General features: G+C 43.4%; 1 protein-coding gene across 1 annotated transcript in view; it reads left to right on the plus strand.

Moving 5' to 3' along the window:
* The first annotated feature begins 1278 nt into the window (after positions 1-1278).
* The window catches only part of LOC106588639 (delta-type opioid receptor), a 37636-nt gene continuing 11193 nt past the window's right edge, over positions 1279-27721 (plus strand). Inside the window, exon 1 of the mRNA XM_014177816.2 lies at positions 1279-1885. Coding sequence (XP_014033291.1) covers positions 1641-1885 — 245 coding nt within the window. The 5' untranslated portion in view covers positions 1279-1640. The remainder of the gene's footprint in view (positions 1886-27721) is intronic.

A 27721-nucleotide genomic window follows, 5' to 3' on the forward strand; every position in this document is an offset into this window, starting at 1 on the left:
CATCATTCTTAAATGGAAGGGCCTTGGTCAGGGAGGTGACCAAGAACCCGACGGTCACTCTGACAGAGCTCTAGAGTTCCTCTGTGGGGTTGGGAGAACCTTCCAGATAGACAACCATCTCTGCAGCACTCCACCAATTAGGCTTTTATGGTAGAGTGGCCAGACGGAAGCCACTCCTCAGTAAGAGGTACATGACAGCGCACTCTAAGTTTGCCAAAAGTCACCTAAAGACTCTCAGACCATGAGAAACAACATTCTCTAGTCTGATGAAACCAAGATTGAACTCTTTGACCTGAATGCCAAGTGTCACATCTCACATCCCTATGGTGAAGCATGGCGGTTGCAGCATCATGCTGTTGAGATGTTTTTCAATGGCATGGACTGGGAGACTAGTCAGGATCGAGGCAAAGATGAACAGAGCAAAGGACAGCGAGATCCTTGATGAAAATCTTTTCCTTTTCCGTTTAATGAAAAATACATTTGGAACAGTTTCTAAAAACCTGTTTTTGCTTTGTCATTATGCGGTATTGTTTGTAGATTGATAAGGGGAAAAAGCAATTTAATCCATTTTACAATAAGGCTGTAATGTAACAAAATGGCAGAAAATATCAAGGGGTCTGAAATCACTGTATGAGCCATGTTACAATTCCCACCAAGAGGGTTAACCCTATTGGCTCAATGTTAGGGTGTTGGGGTAGTATTCCACAGATGATTTTCATCTGAGAAATATCAATGATTATAAAGAACATTAGCAAATGTCGGCTATCTAACGAGGACCAGTTTTTCCACAAGCATTTTCCATTAAGATGAAAATTGCCACATCAAAACCAGCTGAGGCACCTTTCAATTCCTATTTAGATTATTTTCTCTATGTGCTCACCAAGCACCAAGCCTAGAACTACACATCTAGACAAAGGCTAATTCTATCACTAATAGGCCTAGGCCCAGTATTATTTCATTCAAAGTACTGCATTTGGTTATTTATTCAAATAAACTTGCATCATCATGCTATTGTATGTGAACAATATGTTTATCATATGTTCTGTCGCATAGCCTACGATAAGCGTAGATATTAATTGGCTTCTTTTGTTCAGCTGAATAGGCTAAAACAATTATCAGCCAACTATGCACAACTTTGATCTTGACGTATAACTTTGGTTATAAGAAACCACTTGCAGGGCCATGGGGTAACATTAGGCGTTTGGAGAGCGAGACAAATCACTTTGTGCACCTTTTCCACTAACGGCTACCGTCAACACTACACAGACCGATCCTCCTGAGAACCAGACTCCTCTCTTTCAGCTAGATACATGAAGGAACAGTTATTGGATCATCATTTTCTGTGAAATCTAAAAAAATTGTGAAATCATTTTTGCTTTTCCATTCTTATTTTTTGGGTGGTAAAGGCTGTCATCATTCTGTTAATCAGGATCGACCGTTTGGTGAGACAGACCAACCGACCAACTCGCCCTTTGGCGCGTAAGGATAAGTACACACCTTCCAACCAATAAAACGCCCAGTAGGCGAAACAAAAGCGCAAGCCGTGCCCTCCTAGCCGACCAGTAGTGTTTGGTGAAGTTTTCAGCACCACGAACCAGAGAACAGCGACAGTCACAGGCGCGCGCGACAATAGTATAACCATGGATCCATCCACTGCCCCCGGTGCTGAACTGGCTGATTTCGAGTTGTACTCGGTGATTCCATCCAATGTAACCTACCCGGACGACGAAATGGGGTTCGAGCCCAATGGGGGAAACTACACACATCAGCTCCCGGTTCAGAGCGCCTCCAATATTATAGTAGCCATCTCCATCACGGCGCTCTACTCCGTTATCTGCGTGGTGGGATTGCTCGGGAATGTCCTTGTGATGTACGGGGTGGTGAGGTAAGGGCTTTCTACTGCGACTCTACTTAGCCTACTATCATTGGTGACAACTTACTTTTGATATTGTATTCCTATTATTGTCCGTAAGAAAGCTTGTGAATGCATTTCCTTTTGGAGAAATGCATGATTGAAAAAGTACTTTTCTCCCAAAAACTTTTAGGCTATAAGGGAATCGTGTATTTCGTATGGAAATTCCGTTTTTTTATATGACAATATTTGATGTGTGCCTCACCATGTTATCTAAGCATAACGTTGATTTGTCAAATGCAAGCACTGAAAGTCAATTGTCGGTGACTTGAAGTTGCTAAACTGTATTATACATTTTTTGGCCAAAAAAATACTAATACTTTGCTTTCGTTCAACGATGATACATTTTTGCTGGTGAAACAGTGAATCAATGTTTACTCGCGCTTGAGAACCAGATGAAAGATATGGAGTCTGGTGGAGGGTGTGTGCGTTTGTGTGTTTGTGTATGTGTGCGCGCCTACTAGCTTGCGTGCATGCTTCGGACTCGCTTTCATATTTCACATGCAGTCGTCCTCAGTTCAGCCCGATTCCACATTGCACGCGCGCGCGGACACACACACTCACTCTCTCTCTCTCTCTCTCACACACACACACACACACACACACACACACACACACACACACACACACACACACACACACACACACACACACACACACACACACACACACACACACAGCATATGGCTAGAGAGCTGGGCCAGGTCAAGCAGGGAGTCTCTTTTACCTCCATCTCTAGCTGGTAAGTATGACGGCTTTCTTTCTTTTGATTTGGTTGGAAGTGAAAGGATTATATTTAAAATAATCCTCAAATTTGGCAAAATTTAAAACATATTTTATTTTAAATGCTCCAACTTTACAGACATTAAGATCAACAGGATTCAAATTGAAATTACTGCCATTATAATTGGCTATTCCCAATCTGCACCCTCCCTTAATTGAAATAGTATTGATGTCAGTGATGGGGTTACTGTTTACGATGACCTTGCCATGCTGAGTGTATCCTTAAGGAGTATAATTATGCCCACATCACTAAAATGCTTGAACCACTGCACCACAGGCGACTCCCTCTGACATGTTTAAAGACATGGCAGGCCATGGCCAAACTTTGTGGACTGAACCCTCACAGTGTATACTAAACTGAACCGTATTAGTCTACTAAACTGTCTGGCATTATAAGACAGTGAGTGTCAAGTCTAGTAAACTGGATGTCCAGTCTAATGCACTTACTTCCTCTGATGTCTTCTAATAGCTTTATTGCCCACTGCAGTCAGACATTATAAAACAGTGACCAGTCTAGTAGCTCTGAATCCACTAATAGTTTTAGGGTTGTAGTAAATTCGGATTAGTTTTATTTAATTCAATTCCAACAATGAATTTGAATTGAATTGGCTACATCCCACAGGAAGCAACATTTGAATTGAAGGAAGTAGAATTGGATTAAAACCAATTAAAACCATTTAAACTGAGATGTGAAACATAAGTCTCATTCATTTAAAAAATATTTTATCAAAAGTTTATGCCACTTATTAAAGCAAAGAATAGACATACCATTTAAAATATTAATTAGATTATAACTCAAAGATGTCAAGCAGTATGTTTCTTTGCTGTGAGATGTTAGATTGTTCCCTTCCATACTGCAGTGTTTAATCTAATGGATTCTGGGATTTTTCTTTTTTTCTAACGTTTAGAACACTAATGGAATTATGGATAATTATAGAAAACCCACAACACAATTGTAGAATATTTCCAGACCACTATAATTATTTACAATTATTTTACGAGAATGAGTTTTGCAAATGAAAATGTTCAACCTTATGTTATGCGGAGTGGAACAGGGGAACCCAAGAGCAGACTCAGATGAGGAAACTGAGATGAAGTAACCAAGGTATTTATTGAAACACAGGGGGAAGATGGAGTGCAGGCCAGGGGAAGATCAGATGGGTTGCAGGGAACCAGATGCGGAGGCTGAGGCTGGAGCGAGAGGGGTTTGTACAGGGTAAGCAGGTCCGGAGGGGAATCCAAGGGAGTTGTAAAGTGGGGAATCCAGGACAGAGTAGCAGGATGACGAGACGTGGAACTGTAGACAGGGACACAGACAGAGCGGGCGGAACTGTAGTGAAGAGGAAAAGAGCGCAAGGCAAAGAAAACAGGCACAACAGGCTCTAACAGTAACAAACGGCTAGAAGCATAGACTGACTGAGCAGAGATTACGATCTGGCAGTGTGGAAGTGGCAGGGTATTTGGATTTGTAGAGGTCTTGATTACGGAACAGGTTGCAGCTGGTGGGGATCTGCTTTGACTCCAGCACACCTGTCTCCGCCCATACAATCCCCCACACACACACAGAGAGAGAGTGTATTTTGTCCCCCCACATCAAATGCGATCACGACACGCAGGTTAAAATATCAAAACAAACTCTGAACCACCACATTCATTTGGGGACAGGTCGAAAAGCATTAAACATTTATGGCAATTTAACTAGCTAGCTTGCACTTGCTAGCTAATTTGTCCTATTTAGCTGGCTTGTTGTTGCTAGCTAATTTGTCCTGGGATATAAACATTGAGTTGGTTTTTTACCTGAAATGCATAAGGTCCTCTACTCCGACAATTAATCCACACAGAAAATGGTCAACCACATTGTTTCTAGTCATCTCTCCTTCTTCTAGGCTTTTTCTTCTCTTGACTTTATATTGCGATTGGCAACTTTCATAAATTAGGTACATTGCCACCACTGAGCTCGTTCATCTTTCAGTCACCCATGTGGGTATAACCAATAAGGAGATGGCACCTGGGTACCTGCTTCTATAAACCAATGAGGAGATGGGAGAGGCAGGGCTTGCAGCGTGATCTCCGTCAAAAATAGAACTGACCTCTATTTTAGCCCTTGGCAACGCAGACGCTCGTTGGTGCATGCGAGCAGTGTGGGTGCAATAATTTAATAATATAGATTTCTAATTTTATTTTGCAACGCTCGCACAAGCGACGCGAGCGGTGTAGTCAGCCTGTCAGTTATTTAGCAGACGCTCTTAAGTGCCTTGCTCAAGAGCACACAACCTTTCGGTTACTGGCCCAATGCTCTTAACCGCTAGGCTACCTGGCGCCCCTATTTAGCCTCAACTTTGCAATAAAACACCCAGGGTTGACATACTCATCTAGATTAAATTTGAATAAAATATAATTTATACTCTTGTTGTTTAGAATATTTCTATTTCAAATTCCTACATCACCCAATGACTTATCCCTATCACTGCAATGTTGAACCATAATGACACCAGGTACTAGGCAGTCTACTTCCTGGTATCCCTTCCATAATGACACCAGGTACTAGGCGGTCTACTTCCTGGTATCCTTTCCATAATGACACCAGGTACAAGGCAGTCTACTTCCTGGTATCCCTTCCATAATGGCACCAGGTACTAAGAAGTCTACTTCTTGGCAACCCTTCCATAAGACACCAGGTACTAGGCAATCTACTTCTTGGCATCCCTTCCATCCATCCCGTCCACCCCTGTCATTCTTAGCACCCCAGCTCTGGTTAGTGTGGTGGTATGGTGTGGTGGTACGGATGGGTTCACGTCACACCCCTCCTCCATTGCTGTCCACAGATACAGGTCCCCACAGGTCCAGGCTCTCCTCAGCTGTCTTCATGAGGTTGGCCAACCTGCTGTTAGACACCTGGCTCTTCTTCACAGCACTCACCAGCTGTAAAAAGTCGTTCAGATTCACCTGTCCGTTCTTGTTGAGGTCCACTCCATAGAGGATTTCTTGGCGAGCGTTCTCATCAATCTGGACACTGATGTTCTGTAAGACCCTCTGAAAGGCCACTGTGGTGATGAAGCCTTTACCATCTTTGTCAAATGTTTGGAACTGTTTTGTGTACTTTGCCACTTCCTGTGCACCCAGTGTGATCTCTAGGGTCCCGGTCAGCTGCACAGAGCGGAACCTGTAACCCATCTCAAGGTACAGGAACTTCTTAGCAGCTTCCAGATCCTCAGTCCTCTTTTCTTCACCACTAGTCCAACATCTTACCCATGATCACTACGATACGTGGCAGAGCCTCATCAGCAGCCTACACTTTGAGGAAACCCAGCCGTGTGCGTACAGGCATACTCCTTAATGGCATACCTCACCTCACTCTCAATGTAATGGAATTCAGAGACCAGTCTCTTCCCTACGGTGGGCCACCTCTTCCCAGTGACCCGTGCCATCTTGGCCACTTCAAATGCTTTCCCCGTACATCGCTGCCAGGTGCTGAGCAACCTCGTTCTCCAGGCCGTAGTCCTGCACCAGTCGAATGTACAAGGTGGGGGTCCAGTCTTGGCCCCCCTCGAGCATCAGGCCCACTGTCTTACTCGGCCCACCCCCAGCCTGTGGCATGCAACCGCTGTGTCCAGGGTCTTGTAACAGCTGTCTTCAGAAATGGACCAAGGCGCAGCGGGAATGTGGATACTCATATTTTAATTTAAAAAAGGAGTAAAGTATCCACCGGACAAAAACAATACACGACAGCAACAGTCTTGCAGGCACACAAAACGCAATGCAAGAACAACTACCCACAACCCCAAAGAAAAACACACACTCCTATATAGGACTCCCAATCAAATGCAACTCAACACACCTGCCTTCAATTGGGAGTCCTAATCACCAACATAACACTTAACACACAAAAAAACCTGCCACGTCCTGACCAAAACTAATACAATACCTCCCTCTGCTGGTCAGGACGTGACAGGTCTCCAACGCCATGGAACAGTATGTTGACAAAATCAAATAAATTGTATTTGTCACATACACCAAATACAACAGGTGTAGACATTACAGTGAAATGCTTACTTACAAGCCTTTAACCAATGATGCAGTTTTAAGAAAATACCTAAAAAATACAAATTAAGTAACATAAGAAAAACAAATAATTAAAGAGCAGCAGTGAATAACAATAGCAGGGCTATATACAGGAGGTACCGGTACAGAGTCAATGTGCGGGGGCACCAGTGTCAAGGTAATTATGTACATGCAGGTAGGGTTGTTAAAGTGGCTATGCATAGATAATAACGGAGAGTATTAGCAGTGTGGGGGGTGCAAATAGTCTGGGTAGCCATTTGATTAGCTATTCAGGAGTCTTATTTTTTTTTTAACCTTTATTTAACTAGGCAAGTAAGTTAAGAACAAATTCTTATTTTCATATTTTTACCTTGTCAGCTTGGGGATTTGACCTTGCTATCATGCGGTTACTAGTCCAACACTCTAATCACTAGGCTACCTGCCGCCCCGTATGGTTTGGGGGTAGAATCTGTTTAGAAGCCCCTTGGACCTAGACTTGGTGCTCCGGTACCGCTTGCCGTGCGGTAGCAGAGAGAACAGTCTATGACTAGGGTGGCTGGAGTCTTTTACGATTTTTAGGGCCTTCCTCTGACACCGCCTGGTATAGAGGTCCTGGATGGCAGGAAGCTTGGCCCCAGTGATGTACAGGGCCGTACGCACTACCCTCTGCCATACCAGGCAGTGATGCAACCCATCAGGATGCTCTCGATGGTGCAGCTGTAAACTCTTTTGAGGATCTGAGGACCCATGCCAAATCTTTTCAGTCTCCTGAGGGGGAATAGGTTTTGTCGTACCCTCTTTACGACTGTCTTGGTGTGCTTGGACCATGTTAGTTTGTTGTTGATGCGGACGCCAAGGAACTTGAAGCTCTCAACCTGCTCTACTACAGCTCCGTTGATGAGAATGGGGGCATGCCCAGTCCTCTGTTTCCTGTAGTACACAATCATCTCCTTTGTCTTGATTACATTGAGGGAGAGGTTGTTGTCCTTGCACCACATGGTCAGGTCTCTGACCTCCTCCCTATAGGCTGTCTCATCGTTGTCAGTGATCAGGCCTACCACTGTTGTGTCATCAGCAAACTTTATGATGGTGTTGGAGTTGTGCCTGGTAGTGCAGTCATGACTGAACAGGAAGCACAGGAGGGGACTGAGCACACACCCCTGAGGGGCCCCTGTGTTGAGGATCCGTGTGGCGGATGTGTTGTTACCTACCCTTACCACCTGGGGGCGGCCCATCAGGAAGTCCAGGATCCAGTTGCAGAGGGAGCTGTTTAGTCACAGGGTCCTTAGCTTAGTGATGAGTTTTGAGGGCACTATGGTGTTGAACGTTGAGCTGTAGTCAATGAATAGCATTCTCACATTAGATTATGTTAGGAGAGTACCCTGCCAAAAATAATCACACAGCCATTTTCCAAGCAAGCATATATGTCACATCAACCCAAACCACAGCTAAATGCAGCACTAACCTTTGATGATCTTCATCAGATGACACTTCTAGGACATTATACAATACATGCATGTTTTGTTCAATGAAGTTCATATTTATATCAAAAACCAGCTTTTTACATTAGCATGTGTTGTTCAGAACTAGCATACCCACCGCAAACTTCCGGTGAATTTACTAAATTACTCATGATAAACGTTCACAAAATACATACAAATTATTTTAAGAATTATAGATACAGAAGTCCTTTATGCAATCGCGGTGTCAGATTTTAAAATAGCTTTTCGGCGAAAGCACATTTTGCAATATTCTGAGTACATAGCTCGGCCATCACGGTTAGCTATTTTGACACCCACCAAGTATGGGACAACCTAAACTCAGAATTACTATTAGAAAAATTGGATTACCTTTGCTGTTCTTCATCAGAATGCATTCCCAGGACTTCTACTTCAACAACAAATGTTGTTTTGCTTCCAAATTATCCATAGTTATATTCAAATAGCTCCGTTTTGTTCGTGCGTTCAGGTCACTATCCGAAGGGTGATGCGCAAGCGCATTTCGTGACAAAACATTTCTAAATATTCCATTACCGTACTTAGAAGCATGTCAAACGCTGTTTAAAATCTATTTTTATGCTATTTTTCTCAGAAAATAGCGATAATATTCCAACCGGGCAACGTTGTATTCATTCAAAGGCAGAAAGAAAAAAATGGAGTAGTCTCGTGACCGCGCATCTCCAGTGTCACTGTCCCCAGGCTGACCACTCACAAATTCTGCTGCTGTTCTTCGCCCAGAGACAGCAGACACCCCATTCCACTTTCTGGCGGCTTTAGAGAGCCAATGGAAGCCTTAGAAAATGTCATGTTACAGCACAGATGCTGTATTTTCGATAGAGATGCAACAGAAGGACAAAAAATTGTCAGACAGGGCACTTCCTGTATGGAATCTTCTCAGGTTTTGGCCTGCCATATGAGTTCTGTTATACTCACAGACACCATTCAAACAGTTTTAGAAACTTTAGAGTGTTTTCTATACAAATCTACTAATTATATGCATATTCTAGTTTCTGGGCAGGAGTAGTAACCAGATTAAATCGGGTACGTTTTTTATCCGGACGTGAAAATACTGCCCCCTATCACAAAGAAAATAGTGTTCTTGGGTACAGGGACTATGCTGGTCTGCTTGAAACACGTTGGTATTGCAGACTCAGACAGGGAGCAGCTGAAAATGTCAGTGAAGACACTTGCCAGTTGGTCAGCGCATACTCGGAGTACACGTCCTGGTAATCCGTCTGGCCCAGAGGCCTTGTGAATGTTGAGCTGTTTAACCTCTCTAGGCTAGATGGGATGCTACCGTCCCACCTGACCAACATCCAGTGAAAGTGCAGGGCGCCAAATTCAAACTACAGAATTGTAAATATTTAACATTCTTGAAAATACACGTGCAATATATCAAAATAAAGCTTAACTTCTTGTTAATCAGCCAAGGTGCCAGATTTCAAAAAGGCTTTACGGCGAAAGCATACCATGCGATTATCTGAGGACAGCACCCCATCAAACAAACACATGAGAATCATATTTCAACCCGCCAGGCGCGACACAAACCTCAGAAATAACGATATAATTAATGCCGTACCTTTGAAGATCTTCTTCTGTTGGCACTCCAAAATGTCCCATAAACATCACAAATGGTCCTTTTGTTTGATAATGTCATTTTTTATATCCATAAAAACTCTGTTTAGCTGGCGCACATCAGTCAATAATCCATTCAGTTTCCCTCCGTCAAAATACATACAAAATGAATCCCATACGTTACTAATAAACTTTTCCAAACAAGTCAAACATCGTTTGTAATCAATCCTTAGGTATCCTAATACGCAAATAAATGATCAAATATAAGACGGAGAATCGTTATTGTCTTTACTGGAGATAAACTACAAATAACACACGCTTTCCTCCACACGCTTGGAATCACTAAAGCCAAAATGGGAGCCACCTAGAAAAACTACAATTTCCTGGTCATTTTTCTAAGAACCAGCCTGAAACTCTTTCTAAAGACTGTTGACATCTAGTGGAAGTCCCAGGAACTGCAATTTGGGAGGACTTGGGCTTATAATTAAAGTTCAAGCCATTGAAAACAGTGGTAAGCTGAATTAGTTTTTTGGGATGGTTTGTCCTCGGATGTTTGCCTGCCATATCTGTTCTGTTATACTCACAGACAAACTTTAGAGTGTTTTCTATCCAAATCTACCAATTAAATGCAAATCCTAGCTTCTGGGCCTGAGAAACAGGAAGTTTACTTTGGGCACGCTTTTCATCCGGACGTGAAAATACTGCCCCCTATCCCAAAGAAGTTAAGGGTCTTACTCACATTGGCTGTGGAGAGTGTGATCACACAATCATCCGGAACAGTTGATGCTCTCATGCATGTTTTAGTGTTACTTTCCTTGAAGCAAGCATAGAAGTTATTTAGCTCATCTTGTAGGCTCGTGTCACTGGGCAGCTCTCAGCTGTGCTTCCCTCTGTAGTCTGTAATAGTTTGCAAGCTCTGCCACATCCTACTAGCGTCAGAGCTGATGTAGTACGATTCGATCTTAGTCCTGTATTGACACTTTGCCTGGTTGATGGTTCATTGGAGGGCATAGCGGGATTTCTTACAGGCTTCCGGGTTAGTGTCCCGCTCCTTGAAAGCGGCAGCTCTAGCCTTTAGGTCAGTGTGAATGTTGCCTGTAATACATGGCTTCTGTTTGGGGTATGTACGTACAGTCACTGTGGGGACGACATCATTGATGCACTTATTGATTAAGCCAGTGACAGATGTGCTGTACTCCTCAATGCCATCGGAAGAATCCCGGAACATATTCCAGTCTGTGCTAGCAAAACAGTCCTGTAGTTTAGCATCTGCTTCATCTGACTATTATTTTATAGACCAAGTCACTGGTGCTTCCTGCTTTAATTTTTGCTTGTAAGCACGAATCAGGAGGACATGGTCAGATTTATGGTCAGATTTGCCAAATGGAGGGCGAGGGAAAGCTTTGTATGCGTCTCTGTGTGTGGACTACAGGTGGTCTAGAATTATTTTACCTCTGGTTGCACATTTAACATACTGATAGAAATTCGGTAAACCTGATTTCAGTTTCCCTGCATTAACCAGTTGGGGGTAGGGGGCAGTATTTACACGGCCGGATAAAAAACGTACCCGATTTAATCTGGTTATTACTACTGCCCAGAAACTAGAATATGCATATAATTATTGGCTTTGGATAGAAAACACCCTAAAGTTTCTAAAACTGTTTGAATGGTGTCTGTGAGTATAACAGAACTCATATGGCAGGCAAAAACCTGAGAAGATTCTGAACAGGAAGTGGCCTGTCTGACAAGTTCTTGTTCATCTTGGCTCTTTTTATTGAAGACTGAGGATCTTTGCTGTAACGTGACACTTCCTACGGCTCCCATAGGCTCTCAGAACCCGGGAAAAAGCTGAATGATATCGAGGCAGCCCCAGGCTGAAACACATTATCGCCTTTGGCAAGTGGCTGATCAGAGGACAATGGTCTTAGGCACGTGCACGAGTCGACCCCATGCTTTATTTTCTTTCGTCTTTTTACCTAAACGCAGATTCCCGGTTGGAATATTATCGCTTTTTTACGAGAAAAATGGCATAAAAATTGATTTTAAACAACGGTTGACATGCTTCGAAGTACGGTAATGGAATATTTAGAATTTTTTTGTCACGAAATGCGTCGTGCTCGTCACCATTCTTTACCATTCGGATAGTGTCTTGAACGCACGAACAAAACAGAGGATATTTGAATATAACTATGGATTATTTTGAACCAAACCAACATTTGTTATTGAAGTAGAAGTCCTGGGAGTGCATTCTGATGAAGAACACCAAAGGTAATAACATTTTTCTTATAGTAAATCGGACTTTGGTGAGTGCTAAACTTGCTGGGTGTCTAAATAGCTAGCCCTGTGATGCCGGGCTATCTACTGAGAATATTGCAAAATGTGCTTTCACCGAAAAGCTATTTTAAAATCGGACATATCGAGTGCATAGAGGAGTTCTGTATCTATAATTCTTAAAATAATTGTTATGCTTTTTGTGAACGTTTATCATGAGTAATTTAGTAAATGTTTAGTAAATTCACCGGAAGTTTGCGGGGGGTATGCTAGTTCTGAACGTCACATGCTAATGTAAAAAGCTGTTTTTTGATATAAATATGAACAACAGGTTGGAGCGCTCATGGAGAGCATCTTTCACCATCATGTACTGTTCATAATCGAATTTAATAATGGCCTTTTGGAGGTAGCATACTCCGTGGCTGAGCTTGGTGCACCAGCTGCTGGTCCCCAATGAGAAATCATTCCTCTCCACCAGGGCAGTCTTAAGGTTGCGTGTGACAGCACATCCGGAGCCCGTGGCCCGTCCCCTTATGACAAGGACATCAAACTCCTCAGTGTCTTGCAGGGTGGAGAGCTTAGCCTTTCTGGGTGGGAGCTCACCTTTAAATGGATGTAACTCCCCCTTCCGCTGCTACATACGCCAGTCTGTGCCCATTTATTCTGTGGCTTTCTGTATTCCGACAGTTGTGTTAGGCCCAGAAGAGCAGCAGCCGTCCTGGTCCGCATGATAGCTGTCCCTTCCAGAAGGCCATTGATCCTGATCCTGCAATGATTTCAATGTTCAATTGATGATAACAACACCAGGAGAGCCACGGTGTAAATTGAAAACGGTGATACAATTCACAACATGATGGGATTTTAATTATTTTTATGGTGATGTGTAGAATAAATAAGCCATTTGAATTTCAATGAATTTCTTTGAATTCAAATCCACTCCCTTTCATTGAAATTATATTCAAATTCTGCTTCCTGTTGAGTGTATCCAATTCAAATTCAATTCAAATTCATGAATTGAATTGGAAATAAAGGGCAATCTGCATCTTAATTCAGAATTGACACCAATTCTGTAATATATGTATAGTTCAATGGAGCTTGATGGTAAGAGCCAGTAGGCTACCATCAGTATGAACCTTTCTCTCTGGTTGTCAGGAAAAATATACATCTAATGGCCTCTTCTGCTGTCTACTGTCAGATAATGAAAGGGGTTTTCATGACAAAGGACATTAGTTGGTGTCACAGGCGTCGAAAGGGACAGACCAAAATACAGCGGGTATAGTGCTCATCTTCTTTTATTACTTAATAAAGTGAACACTTAGTGAACACTTAAACGATAAACAATAAACTGACAATCAACAGTTCTGCAAGGTATACAGACTATGCAGAAAGCAACCACCCACAAAAACACAGGAAAAAACAGGCTGCCTAAGTATGGCTTCCAAATGGAGACAACGAAAGACACCTGCCTCTGATTGGAAGCCATACCTGGCCACACATAGAAAAAGAAACATAGAAATAGAAAACTAGAACCAAAATCCCCTAGAACCAAAAAACCCCAAAACACACAAAACAAACACACCCTGCCATGCCCTGACCAAACTACAATTACAAATGACCCCTTTACTGATCAGGACGTGACAGTTGGTTTCTCCCAGAGCCATATATTAAGAGAGTTCGGCCAGGTTTTAGACGCCATGTTTATAATGCATGCCCAATACATTGCGTCTTTATTCTCAAAGTGTTGGCAATGTAACAATATGAGAGCGCCTCCAACAGTTCCCTATGAAATGACCTGCTGTAAACAAGCAAAACAGAGCATGCCATCTAGCCACAACCACTTTAATGCCTTCTGTCTTCTGCATTCTGCCTTCTGCATTCAGCATTCTTCTTCTTCTTCGCACATGGCCTGCCGTTACCACGACAACCACCCTAGAATGTAAGGAGACAGAAAAAAAAGAGAGAGAAAGAGTGAAGGGAGAGAGAACGAGGAAAATAGCAAAAAAACAGAGACAGACAGACGGAGAGATAAACAGTGAGAGAAAGAGAAAGAGAGACAGAGAGAAACAGACAAATTTAGTATTTTATTAGGATCCCCATCAGCTGTTACTGAAGCAGCAGCTACTCTTCCTGGGGTCCACACAAAAACATAAAGCATGACATAATACATAACATCATTAGACAAGAACAGATCAAGGATTGAACTACACAAATTTAAAATGGATAGGAAGAGTGTGGAGAAAGCGGTGACGTTGACTTAGGTTCGATGCATTCTAATTGTCTGGAACACAGGAAATAAAACATTGACTAGTGGAGTAAAACGAGTGTCTTAGACACCACAGTGAGTTGCTATTGTTCATTCACTGTGAATCGTGATTGGCATTGAATATCCGTTTTTAAAAGCACAGCATAGTGAGCAATTCAGCTATTTATGAGTGTACAGTATATCCCCTCCCTCCGTTCTAGAGAGCTGTTGACTGTATCCATCTGACTTTCCAGGCAGGCTAAATCACACACTCAAAGTATTTGAAAGAAAACTAATACTATCTGAACCCAGGTGTAGCCTGCTCCAGATTGAGAGCTACCTGGTGTGGATGTGAAGTTTATTTTCTAGTATCCACGCTAGCATCACTTATAATGCATGCCCAATACATTGCTTCATTCTGAGTGGTATTCTAGTGTGGATATTGGAACAGAGCTGAAGAAGAGTCCTCTGTGATTACTGACTAAGGGGACTGAGGGGAGAGCTGAAAGCTGGAACTGACACCACCACTGCTGTGGATCATCCATCTAACACAGTCCAGGTCAGCAGCACTCCTTATTTGACAGTCAGCCATCCAAGACACACAGACACACAGACACACAGACACACACACACACACACACACACACACACACACACACACACACACACACACACACACACACACACACACACGCACACACGCACACACACACAGAAGCAGTATGAGTGTAGAGATGATTGTACCCAATGTACTATGCTATGACTTACGTCTTACAGTTTTTAACAATCACTAACATCCTTTTGTCCAATCTGTAGTCACATTTTCAAAATGCTAAACACAATTAGCCGTCTGTTGTGGACCATACCATTACAGTTTTTTCCAACTGCTTACACACAAAATCTTTTCATGTCACACGATTTTTGAAACCTCTCACTCAAAGTGCAAAACTACACACAAAATATCCAAAACCATAAGCTATTTCTCAGCCTTTGACTCAGTTGTCAATTGCATAAAACACTTTTTTCAAAACACTACACACAATTCTCTACCTAAAACACAAAAATCTAACAGGAAGTGACTTGCTTTCCTTTTCCAAACACAACCAATCAAAATGCTACACTTATTCACCAGGTCACACACACAATAGGACAGAGGGCAATTACCAATGTCCCTGGACAGCGTGGGGTTAATATAACTATGTGTCATCACTCAAAACGGGGTCCTCCATCACAATGCCACACCAGCCATATGCTCACTTTTCTGGATGCAATTTACACAATGCTTGTCCCTGATCCAGATCAGGAGCCTGCTAGATTTGTGGTTTTATGGGACAATGTTAGTTTTCACCGGGCTGTTCTGGTCCAAAACTGGTTTGCCACCCATCCACAATTTGTAGTTTTGTACCTACCCCCACATTCACCTTTTCTAAATCCCATAGAGGAATTCTTCTCAGCCTGGCGCTGGAAAGTATATGATCGCCAACCCTATGCCCGCATGCCGCTTCTCCAGGCAATGGAGGACGCATGTGGGGACATAAAGGTTGCCTCTGTCCAAGGTTGGATACGCCATGCTAGGAGATACTTCCCTCGATGTTTGGCAAGAGAAAACGTATTTTGTGATGTGGACGAAGTATTGTGGCTTGACCCAGCCCGGAGAAGAGATGAAGCGTAGATTAGCACTGGTGACTGCCCCCCCACCACCACCAATTCCTGGACTGCCCCCCCGGGACCCCACACACACAATTGTGTTCTTTATTGTATTCTAAAGAATATACTTTTGGTTTACATATGTTTATGGTTTTGTTGTATGTTACTGTATACAACAGTAATGTTTAGCCTAATAAATATTTTCTGTTTCTACATTGCATTGGTGTTTACAGTGTACTTGTTACCCCTCTCAGCAGATTACTTTCACTGTAGAACATTGTATTGAAATGTAGATATAAGCCTATGAAAGACCAAAGAGCTTTAGATTCAGAACAATAGTGTTTACATGGTATATCCAAAAATGTACTACTATGAAAGCAGTGTTTGCCATTTGATGCAAATGCTTCATTCTGACATGTGTTTATGGCATTTTGAATGTAGTGTTACATTTTGAAGGAGATGTAAGGCATTTTGCATTTTGTGTGTGCAGTTTTGGGAATTGTGTGTAGAGTTTTACATTTACATTACATTTACGTCATTTAGCAGACGCTCTTATCCAGAGCGACTTACAAATTGGTGCATTCACCTTATGATATCCAAAAGGAGAGACAGTTTTGAAAACGTGTGTAAGGAGTTGGAAAAAACTGTAACACAATTCATGGTGTTTTCACAGAATATGCAGTCAATATTATTTATTTTTAAATTTTATTTTTTAAGGGGAATATGCAGTCAATTAACGCATTTCTAAAATGCTTACATTTTCTTTACATACAAGCTTACCCTATACCTAAATTATGGATCTTTATTTTCTTATTTACAAATGCTTGCACACAGCATGCTAGAAATGAAGACCTAATATTCAAAACCTTAAATATAGTCTAAAGTAGAGGTCGACCGATTAATCGAAATGGCCGATTAATTAGGGCCGATTTCAAGTTTTCATAACAATCGGTAATCGGCATTTTTGGACACCGATTATGGCCGATTACATTGCACTCCATGAGGAGACTGCATGGCAGGCTGACTACCTGTTATGCGAGTGCAGCAAGGAGCCAAGGTAAGTTGCTAGCTAGCATTAAACTTATCTTATAAAAACAATAAATCTTAACATAATCACTAGTTAACTACACATGGTTGATGATATTACTAGTTTATCTAGCTTGTCCTACGTTGCATATAATCGATGCGGTGCCTGTTAATTTATCATCGAATCACAGCTTACTTCGCCAAATGGGTGATGATTTAATAAGCGCATTCGCGAAAAAAGCACTGTCCTTGCACCAAAGTGTACCTAACCATAAACATCAATGCCTTTCTTAAAATCAATACACATGTATATATTTTTAAACCTGCATATTTAGTTAATATTGCCTGCTAACATGAATTTCTTTCAACTAGGGAAATTGTGTCAGTTCTCTTGCGTTCAGTGCAAGCAGAGTCAGGGTATATGCAGCAGTTTGGGCTGCCTGGCTCGTTGCGAACTGTGTGAAGACCATTTCTTCCTAACAAAGACCGTAATTAATTTGCCAGAATTGTACATAATTATGACATAACATTGACGGTTGTGCAATGTAACAGCAATATTTAGACTTAGGGATGCCACCCATTAGATAAAATACGGAACGGTTCTGTATTTCACTGAAAGAATAAACATTTTGTTTTCGAAAAGATAGTTTCCGGATTTGACCATATTAATGACCTAAGGCTCGTATTTCTGTGTGTTATTATATTATAATTAAGTCTATGATTTGATATTTGATAGAACAGTCTGACTGAGCAGTGGTAGGCAGCAGCAGGCTCAACAAGCATTCATTCAAAACAGCACTTTCCTGCATTTGCCAGCAGCTCTTTGCTGTGCTTCAAGCATTGCGCTGTTTATGACTTCAAGCCTGTCAACTGCCAAGATTAGGCTGGCAATACTATAGTGCCTATAAGAACATCCAATAGTCAATGGTATATGAAATACAAATGGTATAGAGAGAAATAATCATATAATAACTACAACCTAAAACGTCTTACCTGGGAATATTGAAGACTCATGTTAAAAGGAACCACCAGCTTTCATATGTTCTCATGTTCTGAGCAAGGAATTTAAACGTTAGCTTTTTTACATGACAAATATTGCACTTTTACTTTCTTCTCCAACACTTTGATTTTGCATTATTTAAACCAAATTGAACATGTTTCATTATTTATTTGAGACGAAATTGATTTTATTGAGGTATAATATTAAGTTAAAATAAAAGTGTTCATTCAGTATTGTTGTAATTGTCATTATTACAGGAGTAGTTGGACCAGGGCGAGGAGTAGTTGGACCAGGGAGAGGAGTAGCTGGACCAGGGAGTGGAGTAGTTGCACCAGGGAGAGGAGTAGCTGGACCAGGCAGAGGAGTAGCTGGACCAGGCATAGGAATAGTTGGACCAGGCAGAGGAGTAGCTGAACCAGGCAGAGCAGTATCTGAACCAGGCAGAGGAATAGTTGGACCAGGCAGAGGAATATTTGGACCAGGCAGAGGAGTAGCTGGACCAGGCAGAGGAGTAGCTGGACCAGGCAGAGGAGTAACTGAACCAGGCAGAGGAATAGTTGGACCAGGCAGAGGAATAGTTGGACCAGGCAGAGGAGTAGCTGGACCAGGCAGAGGAGTAGTTGAACCAGGCAGAGGAGTAGCTGGACCAGGGAGAGGATTAGCTGGACCAGGCAGAGGAGTAGTTGGACCAGGCAGAGGAGTAGTTGGACCAGGGAGAGGAGTAGTTGGACCAGGGAGAGGATTAGCTGGACCAGACAGAAGAGTAGTTGGACCAGGCAGAGGAGTAGTTGGACCAGGACAATGGAAAGGAGAGGTAGGGGGAGGAGTAAGAATGTGTGGTGATGTTCAAAGGAGAGTAAGAGCTGTTGTCACTGATGAAATAAGAGCCACCACCACGGACCATGTGATAAACCATGGTCTATCGCTGAGAGATGCTAGTGAAAGAGTCCAGCCTAATCTCAGACGGTCAACCGTGGCTTCCATTATCCAGAATTTTCAACAAACCAACAGGTATGTAATGCATTTCACAAGGGCTTCTTCTATCATCACTGTTGCTATGTCCGACAGTAACTGTAGGCCACCAGACCCAATGCAAATACGTATGTTGTTTGTTGTTCCTCTAAAGGACGCAATGTCTTCCTCCCTCTGGAGGAAGAGGAAAGCTCCTCAGTGAAGACCAAGAGCATGCCATTGTAGGATTGGTCATTGCTGACAATGCAGTAAAACTGAGAGAAATTCAGACCAGAATTGTGCAGGGACAACCTGGTATTCAACAATGTGCAAGCATCAGCCTGACTACCATTGCTCGGACTCTGACCAAACACAGAGTTGGAATGAAACAGTTGTACACAGTTCCTTTTGAAAGGAACAGTGAGCGGGTCAAGGAACTCCGGCACCAATACGTCCAGGTATGATATCTATCCAATATGTCTTGTTCTATAGTGAGTTTTACACTATGCTACTCTACATGTAAACATGGGTTACAGTACATACAGTAGGACATACTGAAAAGCATTTACACATACTGTGTTTGATTTCTTTCAGAGAGTCAAGGAGTTGGAGGCTAATCAAAACCCACATAAAATCATTTATGTAGACGAGGCAGGTTTTAATTTAAAAAGTCTTAGGGCTAGGCCCCTTTTTTCTCAATTTCCGCCTGAATGATGTGCCCAAAGTAAACTGCTTGTTGCTCAGGCCCTGAAGCCAGGATATGCATATAATTGGTACCATTGGAAATAAAACACTTTGAAGTTGGTAGAAATGTTAAAATAATGTAGGAGAATGTAACACAATAGATATGGTAGGAGAAAATCTAAAGGAAAACCAACCAGAATGTTTATTTTGACAGCCGATTATCCTACAATGGAAAGTATTTGGGCATACTGAATTCTAGCTCCCAGGATGCAATTCCTACAGCTTCCACAGGGTGTCAGCAGTCTATGCTCAAGGTTTCAGGCTTGTAACTTCAAAAACGAATAAGAAATATCAGTTTTAGTACAGGGACACAGTCTTGGAAATGTGTGTATATGCGCGAGCGATGAAGACAGAACGCACCTGCTAAAATCGGTCTCCTATTGAACATACTTCTTTCCATAAGAAGTATTATAGTTTGATTACATTATAGGGTATCTCAGGAGTAAATTGAAACGTATTTTGACTTGTTGAAACAAAGTTTAGGGGTAGATTTTTGGATTCCTTTCTCTGCCTGTTGAACGAGTGGATTACTCAAATCGATGGCGCCAACTAAACAGACTTCTTGGGATATAAAGAAGGATTTTATCTAACAAAATGACACTACATGTTATAGCTGGGATCCTTTGGATGAGAAATCAGAGGAAGATTTTCAAAAAGTAAGTGAATATTTAATCGCAATTTGTGAATTTATAAAAACTGTGCCGGTGGAAAAATATTTTGATGTGGGGCGCCATCCTCAAACAATCTCATGGCATGCTTTCGCTGTAATGGCTACTGTACATCGGACAGTGCAGTTAGATTAACAAGAACTTAAGCTTTCAACCAATATAAGACACTTGTATGTACCTAAATGTTTAATATCCATAATTTTTATGATTATTTATTTGAATTCCGCGCCCTCCAGTTTCACCGGAAGTTGTCCCACTAGAGGGACGTCTAGCACTAACCATGGCAAGAACACCCGTCAGGGGGAAGAAACATAATCGGGAAAGGGTCACCGTTGATATACCAGGTCAGAGAGGAGCAAATATCACAATGTGTGCTGCAATCTCGAGTGCTGGTTTGTTCCTGCAGAAATGTCAGATTGATCCCTACAACAAGCTTTTGTTTTTAGATAACCTCCACCAACAAATGGTGCCAGAAGCAGAAAGGGAAAAGGTGGGGGGAAACATGAGGACATTTGTGAATGCATGGGACAATGTAGCATTCCACCATTCACATGCAATCACAAACTGGTTTGCAGCCCATCCAAGAATGGTTTCCCTTTTCCTCCCCCCCACGCACCTTTCCTCAACCCCATTGAGGAATGGAAAGTGTATGATCATCGGCCACATGACCAAATGTCCCTCCTGGATGCAATGGATGCCGGCTGCTGACACATCTCAGTTGAAGACTGCCAGGGGTGGATAAGACATGCCAAGCATTTCTATCCAAGGTGCATAGCGAGAGACGACATAAGATGTGATGTGGACGAGAACGTGGCCAAATGCCGAAGATCGTATAGATTAGAACAGGACTGTGCATTTTTGTGTTTTTTCCCTTCTGTGCTTTTTTTATACTGTAATTTTGTTTTATTTGAACACATTTGGAACCAAGGCCATGTATGTTGGATTTGTTGTTGATCAAGGCAGCAATTTCATGTTTCTAATAAAGCTTTTACTGCAGAAATTCTGTCACTTACTATTTTTTTCTACTGTACATTCTATGGAGTAAAGATGACTCATTCACTTTTATATAGTATGTTGCCAAAAATGCACACATTCAACACTCAACCAAAAAATGTGGAGTGGTTTACAGTAAAAAGAAACTGAATTGTGAAAAACTATGGATTTAATTTTGTCTAATGTGATTTTGAGCAGAAATTAACTATTTAGCTAATTGTGTGATGTAGGTGTGTTGCTGTGTTAAGAGTTTAGAAAAAGTATCTTAAGTATAGCAATTGTTAGCAATTGTTAGCAATTGTTAAAAACTGTAATGGCTAATGTTACGAATGTGTGGGGGTGCAGTTGATAAAATGTCTTGCTTGAGTCGTGTAGCTGGGGTACTACAGTAGGTGGTGTGCTTGGTTTATCCATACGTAGGGCATTAGTAGAGCTGTCTCAGGGGGAAAGCTTTCTCCAAAACTAGGGAGAATTATCCCATAAACTTGAGTAAGATTACCTTCAAACTCCATAAACTGACATCGTTTAACTCTGATTAGGTCGAAATCCTTTCTTTGGAGAAGTGTTTACTCAAACACACAAAGATGATCAATTCCAGCCTGAAATATTGTACCGAGTGGAGTGGAAGATTTATTGGGGTGTTTTTTAGGATGGGTGTGAGTCAACACCAGCTCCCGTGTCTTGCTGCATGTCTCCTCTCTTACTCGGTAGTGTGCGTGTGTTCTACTTCTGTCCCGACAGCTTGAAGAACACAGCGAGAGCTCTGGGATGAGTAGTGTGTGTTTGGTCAGGGAGGCGGTGGGAAGCGATGAGGGGTAGAGGGCACTGCCGCAGAGTATGGAGAAAACAGTGGGGGAGAAATGATGACAGATCAGACTTCCTGCTGCAAATACAAATTGTTACACCTTTCCAATATTCAAGTTATTTGAAACATATTCAAGCTATAAGGCCTTATGAACATAGAAAGTTGGTTGCAGTTTCTGTGCCTCAACTGTTCAATTTTGTAAATGCTGTCACGCTCTGACCTAGGAGAGCTGTGTTTTCTCTGTTTAGTTAGGTCAGGGTGTGATAGGTGGGTGGGCATTCTATGTTTTTGTTTTCTATGTTTTGGCCAGGTATGGTTTCCAATCAGAGGCAGCTGTCTATCGTTGTCTCTGATTGGAAGCCATACTTAGGCAGCCTGTTTTCCTGTGTTGGTGTGGGTAGTTGTTTTCCGTTTTGTTAGTATACCTGACGGAACTGTTGGCTGTCGTTTTGTTGTTCTGTTTAAGTGTTTTCATTAAAGTAAAGTATGAGCACTCTACACGCTGCGCCTTGGTCCCCTTTATACGACCCTCGTGACAGAACTACCCACCATGATTGGATCAAGCGGCATGCCCAGGCAGAAATGGACACCAGGTCACATAAGGAGTGGACGGAAAGGAGAAAATGGACTTGGGGCCAGGTAATAGAGAGATATCGGAGCCTACCGGGGAAGAACGAGAGGCAGCCCCAAACAATTTTTTTGGGGAGGCACACGGGTAGTTTGGCTGGGCCAGGGGTGAGACCTGAGCCAACTCCCCGTGCTTATTGTGGTGAGCATGTGCCTGCCTCTCACACTCTCTCTCCAGTGCGCCTCCATAGCCCAGTACGTCCTGTGCCTGCTCCTCGCGCTCTCCCTCCAGTGCGCCTCCATAGTCCAGTAAGTCCTGTGCCTGCTCCTCGCACTCTCCCTCCAGTTCGCCTCCATAGCCCAGTACGGCCGGTGCCTGCTTTGAGCACTCGGCCCTCAGTGCGTCTCCCCAGTCCGGTGAGACCTGTTCCAGCTCCACGAATAAAGCCTCCAGTGATAATCGATGGTCCGAAGCCTGTAGAGATGATCCATGGCACGAAGCCTCCAGTGATGATCCTTGGCGCGTAACCTATAGAGATGATCCATGGCATGGAGCCAGCAGCAACGGTCACTAGTCCGGAACCTATAATGACGCTTCCCAGTCCGGAGCCTCCGGCGACGCTCCTCAGTCCGGAGCCCCCAGCGACGCTCCTCAGTCCGGAGCCCCCAGCGACGCTCCTCAGTCCGGAGCCTCCAGCGACGCTCCCCAGTCCGGAGCCTCCAGCGACGTTAGTATACCTGACGGAACTGTTGGCTGTCGTTTTGTTGTTTTGTTTAACTGTTTTCATTAAAGTAAAGTATGAGCACTCTACATGCTGCGCCTTGGTCCCCTTTATACGACCCTCGTTACAAATACGTCTTTACTGGTAACCAGAATGTGTTAGGTGTTATATGGCTACAATTTGATTGTTTGAAGTGTGCTTTTATGATTGCTTACTAAAAAGCTATTGTTTACCTTCTATATTTCTAAATACATAATGTCTATTTGTTTGGCTACCACTCAGATCATATTTTGGCCCTCCAATCCCCTGGTCTAAATGCTAATGTCTCCAATTCGTAGTAAACTGGCTGATTGAAACACCCTCACAACAGAGAATGTCTACAAGCAGTGTGACTAACTAGGGTTCGAGTCTGCGTGTCCAATGAACCACACAACTCTGTTAGCCTTCTGAGCTAAACCCTCGGTAATAAGTCATGAAGCAAACACAACTCTTCCTCAACTCATCTGAGGCAAGGTTAGTTATCAAGCAAGAATGGTTCACTATACCACTTCCGTTACAGTAGCAAGATATATTTTCATGTTGTGCTGCCTTTTAAACTGTCTGAAAGTTACACACTGTGGACTGGAGCCCAGCGAACATGGTCAATATTGGGACGGGTGATTAGCTAGTGGTGACAGACTGTGATCAATGACTCTGGGTGTACGTGCCTAACATACAAATGATGCCTGTGGTCAGATGAAGCTGTGTTCAATAAGACAGTAATCAATATTCACCAGCGTCAAGAGAAGGAAGCGTTCCATCTCCATCCCGTTTCTCCTGGAACCAAGGCCACTGACTGACATTTTTAAAATTACCCTCTGTTCCCTGCAGCAGTGAATCTAACACACGCAAGCACGCACACACACACACACGACCCTCTGTAGCCTGCAGCAGTGAATCTAACACACGCATGCACGCACACACACACGGCCCTCTGTAGCCTGCAGCAGTGAATCTAACACATGCATGCACGCACACACGCACACACACACGACCCTCTGTAGCCTGCAGCAGTGAATCTAACACACGCATGCACACACACACACACACACACACACACACACACACACACACACACACACACACACACACACACACACACACACACACACACACACACACACACACACACACACACACGGCCCTCTGTAGCCTGCAGCAGTGATTCTAAGGATCTGCCTCCTCCATATGTTGGTTACTCTCCAGTTTTTTGGGGTTATTAATTATATTATAAAAAATGTCACATTACTTTTCACAATGCAAATTGTTTATAATAATAATAATAATAATAATAGGCCTTTTGTCAGGAATCCCGCTTCCTGAGTCTGTTTTCTGCCTGAGCTGACTGTTTTTTGTTTTGGAGTCTGTTTCCTGAGGTTCCTAAACGCACCCTGTCTGGTTGCCAGGCGACGAAGCTAGGCGGGAGAACTCTTGATTACCCACACCTGCATCTCATCAGCCATCTGCACACCTGGTCCTGATCATCACCTCTTCTCTTCATAAGCCCTGACCTGACATCCATACCCTGCCGGATCGTTAGCAATGAACAGTATGTTGTGTCAGCATATCAGCCTCATGTTACCAGAGTTAGTTTTGTTGTTCTGTACTTTTTGCCGGTTACTCACCCCCGTTTACTCTGTCTACAGTCATCCTCCCGGAACATTCAACTCCCTTGCCTGGCCGTCGGTGGTTTCAGTGACATCATTGGATCTGCCTATTCACTCTCATCAACTCACCTCCGCTGCCGCTCCGTCTCATGGATTATTCTATTTTCACCTCGAGACTATAAATAAATACTCACCTTCATTTTACTCACCTTGTCCTGGTCTGCTTCTGGGTTCAGCTTTAGAGAATCGTGACAGAACGATCCGTCCAGAAATGAACCCAGCGGACCTGGACTCCGTTCGCCATGCCATTTCCCATCAGGAGAAGATGTTGGGACAACACAGCATGGCGCTACAGGAGATCGCGCTTTCGGTTCGGAACTTTTCTGCTAGTCTGACGAGTATCCAGGCTCAGCTCAGTTTGCCGGCAGATCATCCACCACCTACTTCACCCCTCTCACCTGTCGCTTCTGGAGATGTTCCCTTCCGTGAGCCCAAGGTTCCGACGCCAGATAAATACGAAGGGGATTTGGGAAGATACCGTTCATTTCTTATGCAGTGTGGGCTAGTGCTTGATCTGGAGCCCCACTCTTACGCCACAGACAAGGCTAGGATAGCTTTTGTTATTGCACTGCTGCGTGGAAGAGCTCTGGAGTGGGCTTCAGCCATATGGGAACGACAGGACACCTGCATAGTGTCATACCAGGAGTTCACGGCAGAGCTGAGGAACCTTTTTGACCATCCTGTCCGAGGTAAGAACGCAGCTAAGCATTTGTTCTCTCTTCGCCAAGGAGCTCGCAGTGTGGCAGAATTTGTTATTGAATTCAGGACATTGGCTGTGGAGAGTGGGTGGAATGAGGAATCACTGCAAGCGTTTTTTTACCAGGGGTTGTCGGAGCAACTCAAGGACGAGTTGATCTCCTATCCTGAGCCTAGTGACCTGGACAGTCTGGTAGCATTAGCGATTCGGGTGGATAACAGAATCCGAGAGAGAAGGAGGGAGAAGCAATGGGGCACGTCCCATCAATCAGCTACTCGATTACCATTCGGGTCAGGAAGTGGACCGGAACGAGTCGATCATTATTCACCTCACGGGATGAGTGGAGGGGTCCTGCTTCCAGATCCTGAACCCATGCAAGTGGGGCGGCACTGGTTAACCAAGGAGGAGCGCCAACGTAGACGTGAGACCAACAGCTGCCTCTACTGTGGTAGCTCGGGACATTACATCTCCGCTTGTTCCCAGCGCCCGTTAAACTGCTCGGCTCGCTAAGTTTGGGAGGTCTTTTAGCGAGTCAGTTTCAACCTCTCAATAGTTCTGTTAGACCCCTTTTTCCTGCTACACTCATGAACAAGACTGAGTTTAGCGATTAACGCATTTATCGACTCAGGTGCAGATGGCAGCTTTATAGATGCCGACTTGGTGGAACAGCTGGGGCTTTCCAAGGAGAAGTTACCGGAAGCCATTGAAGCAACCACTCTGGACGGCAGTAGTCTGGCACGTATCACTATGAGGACTGAACCGGTGAAGATGTTGTTGTCAGGGAATCATTCAGAGGTTATCTCCTTCTTCATTCTGCCTTCTCCCCATGTTCCTCTGGTTCTTGGATACCCCTGGCTAAGAGAACACAATCCCACATTTGATTGGGTGACTGGCAAGGTAACTAGTTGGAGCACTGAAAGTCATGCTAACTGCCTGACGACGGTCTATTCCCATTCTGTTCCCAGTCAGGTCAGTTATTCTAACCCCCCAGATTTGTCCCTGGTTCCTGAAACATATCACGAATTGGGTGAAGTGTTCAGTAAGCAGAAGGCTCTGTCACTTCCTCCCCACCGACCTTATGATTGTTCCATTAACCTGTTCCCTGGAGCTGCCTATCCCAAGGGACGGTTATACAGTATCTCTCAACCTGAACGGGTAGCTTTGGAGACCTACATAAAGGAGTCTCTAGCTGCTGGTCTCATTCGTCTCTCGTCATCACCCCTGGGGGCAGGATTCTTTTTTGTGAGTAAGAAGGATGGCTCTCTTCGACCTTGTATTGATTATCGGGGGTTGAATGATATTACGGTCAAGAACAAGTATCCCCTACCATTGATGAGCTCAGCTTTCGAATCCTTACAGGGTGCTACGGTGTTCACTAAGCTAGATCCACGCAATGCGTATCATCTGGTCTGGATCAGAGAGGGGGACGAGTGGTTAACTGGTTTCAATACACCGATGGGTCATTTCGAGTATCTGGTGATGCCGTTTGGATTGACCAATGCTCCAGCAGTGTTCCAGAGCATGGTTAATGACGTCTTGAGAGATATGATCAGTTTGTTTGTGTTCGTTTACCTGGATGACAGTTTGATCTTCTCTAAGGAGCCTTCCAGCCACGTCCAGCATGTCAAGCAGGTTCTGCAGCGATTGTTGGAGAACCGCCTGTTTGTGAAGGCCGAAAAGTGTGAATTTCACGCCCACACTACATCCTTCCTCGGGTACATCATCTCCCGGGGAGAGATTAAGATGGATCAAGAGAAGGTTAGGGCAGTTCTGGATTGGGCCCAGCCCGATACGAGATTGCAGCTCCAGAGGTTTCTGGGGTTTGCAAATTTCTATCGTAGATTTATCCGTGACTACAGCCGTGTGTCCGCT

Source organism: Salmo salar, chromosome ssa27 (assembly GCF_905237065.1).
Source record: "Salmo salar chromosome ssa27, Ssal_v3.1, whole genome shotgun sequence".
NCBI lineage: Eukaryota > Metazoa > Chordata > Actinopteri > Salmoniformes > Salmonidae > Salmo > Salmo salar.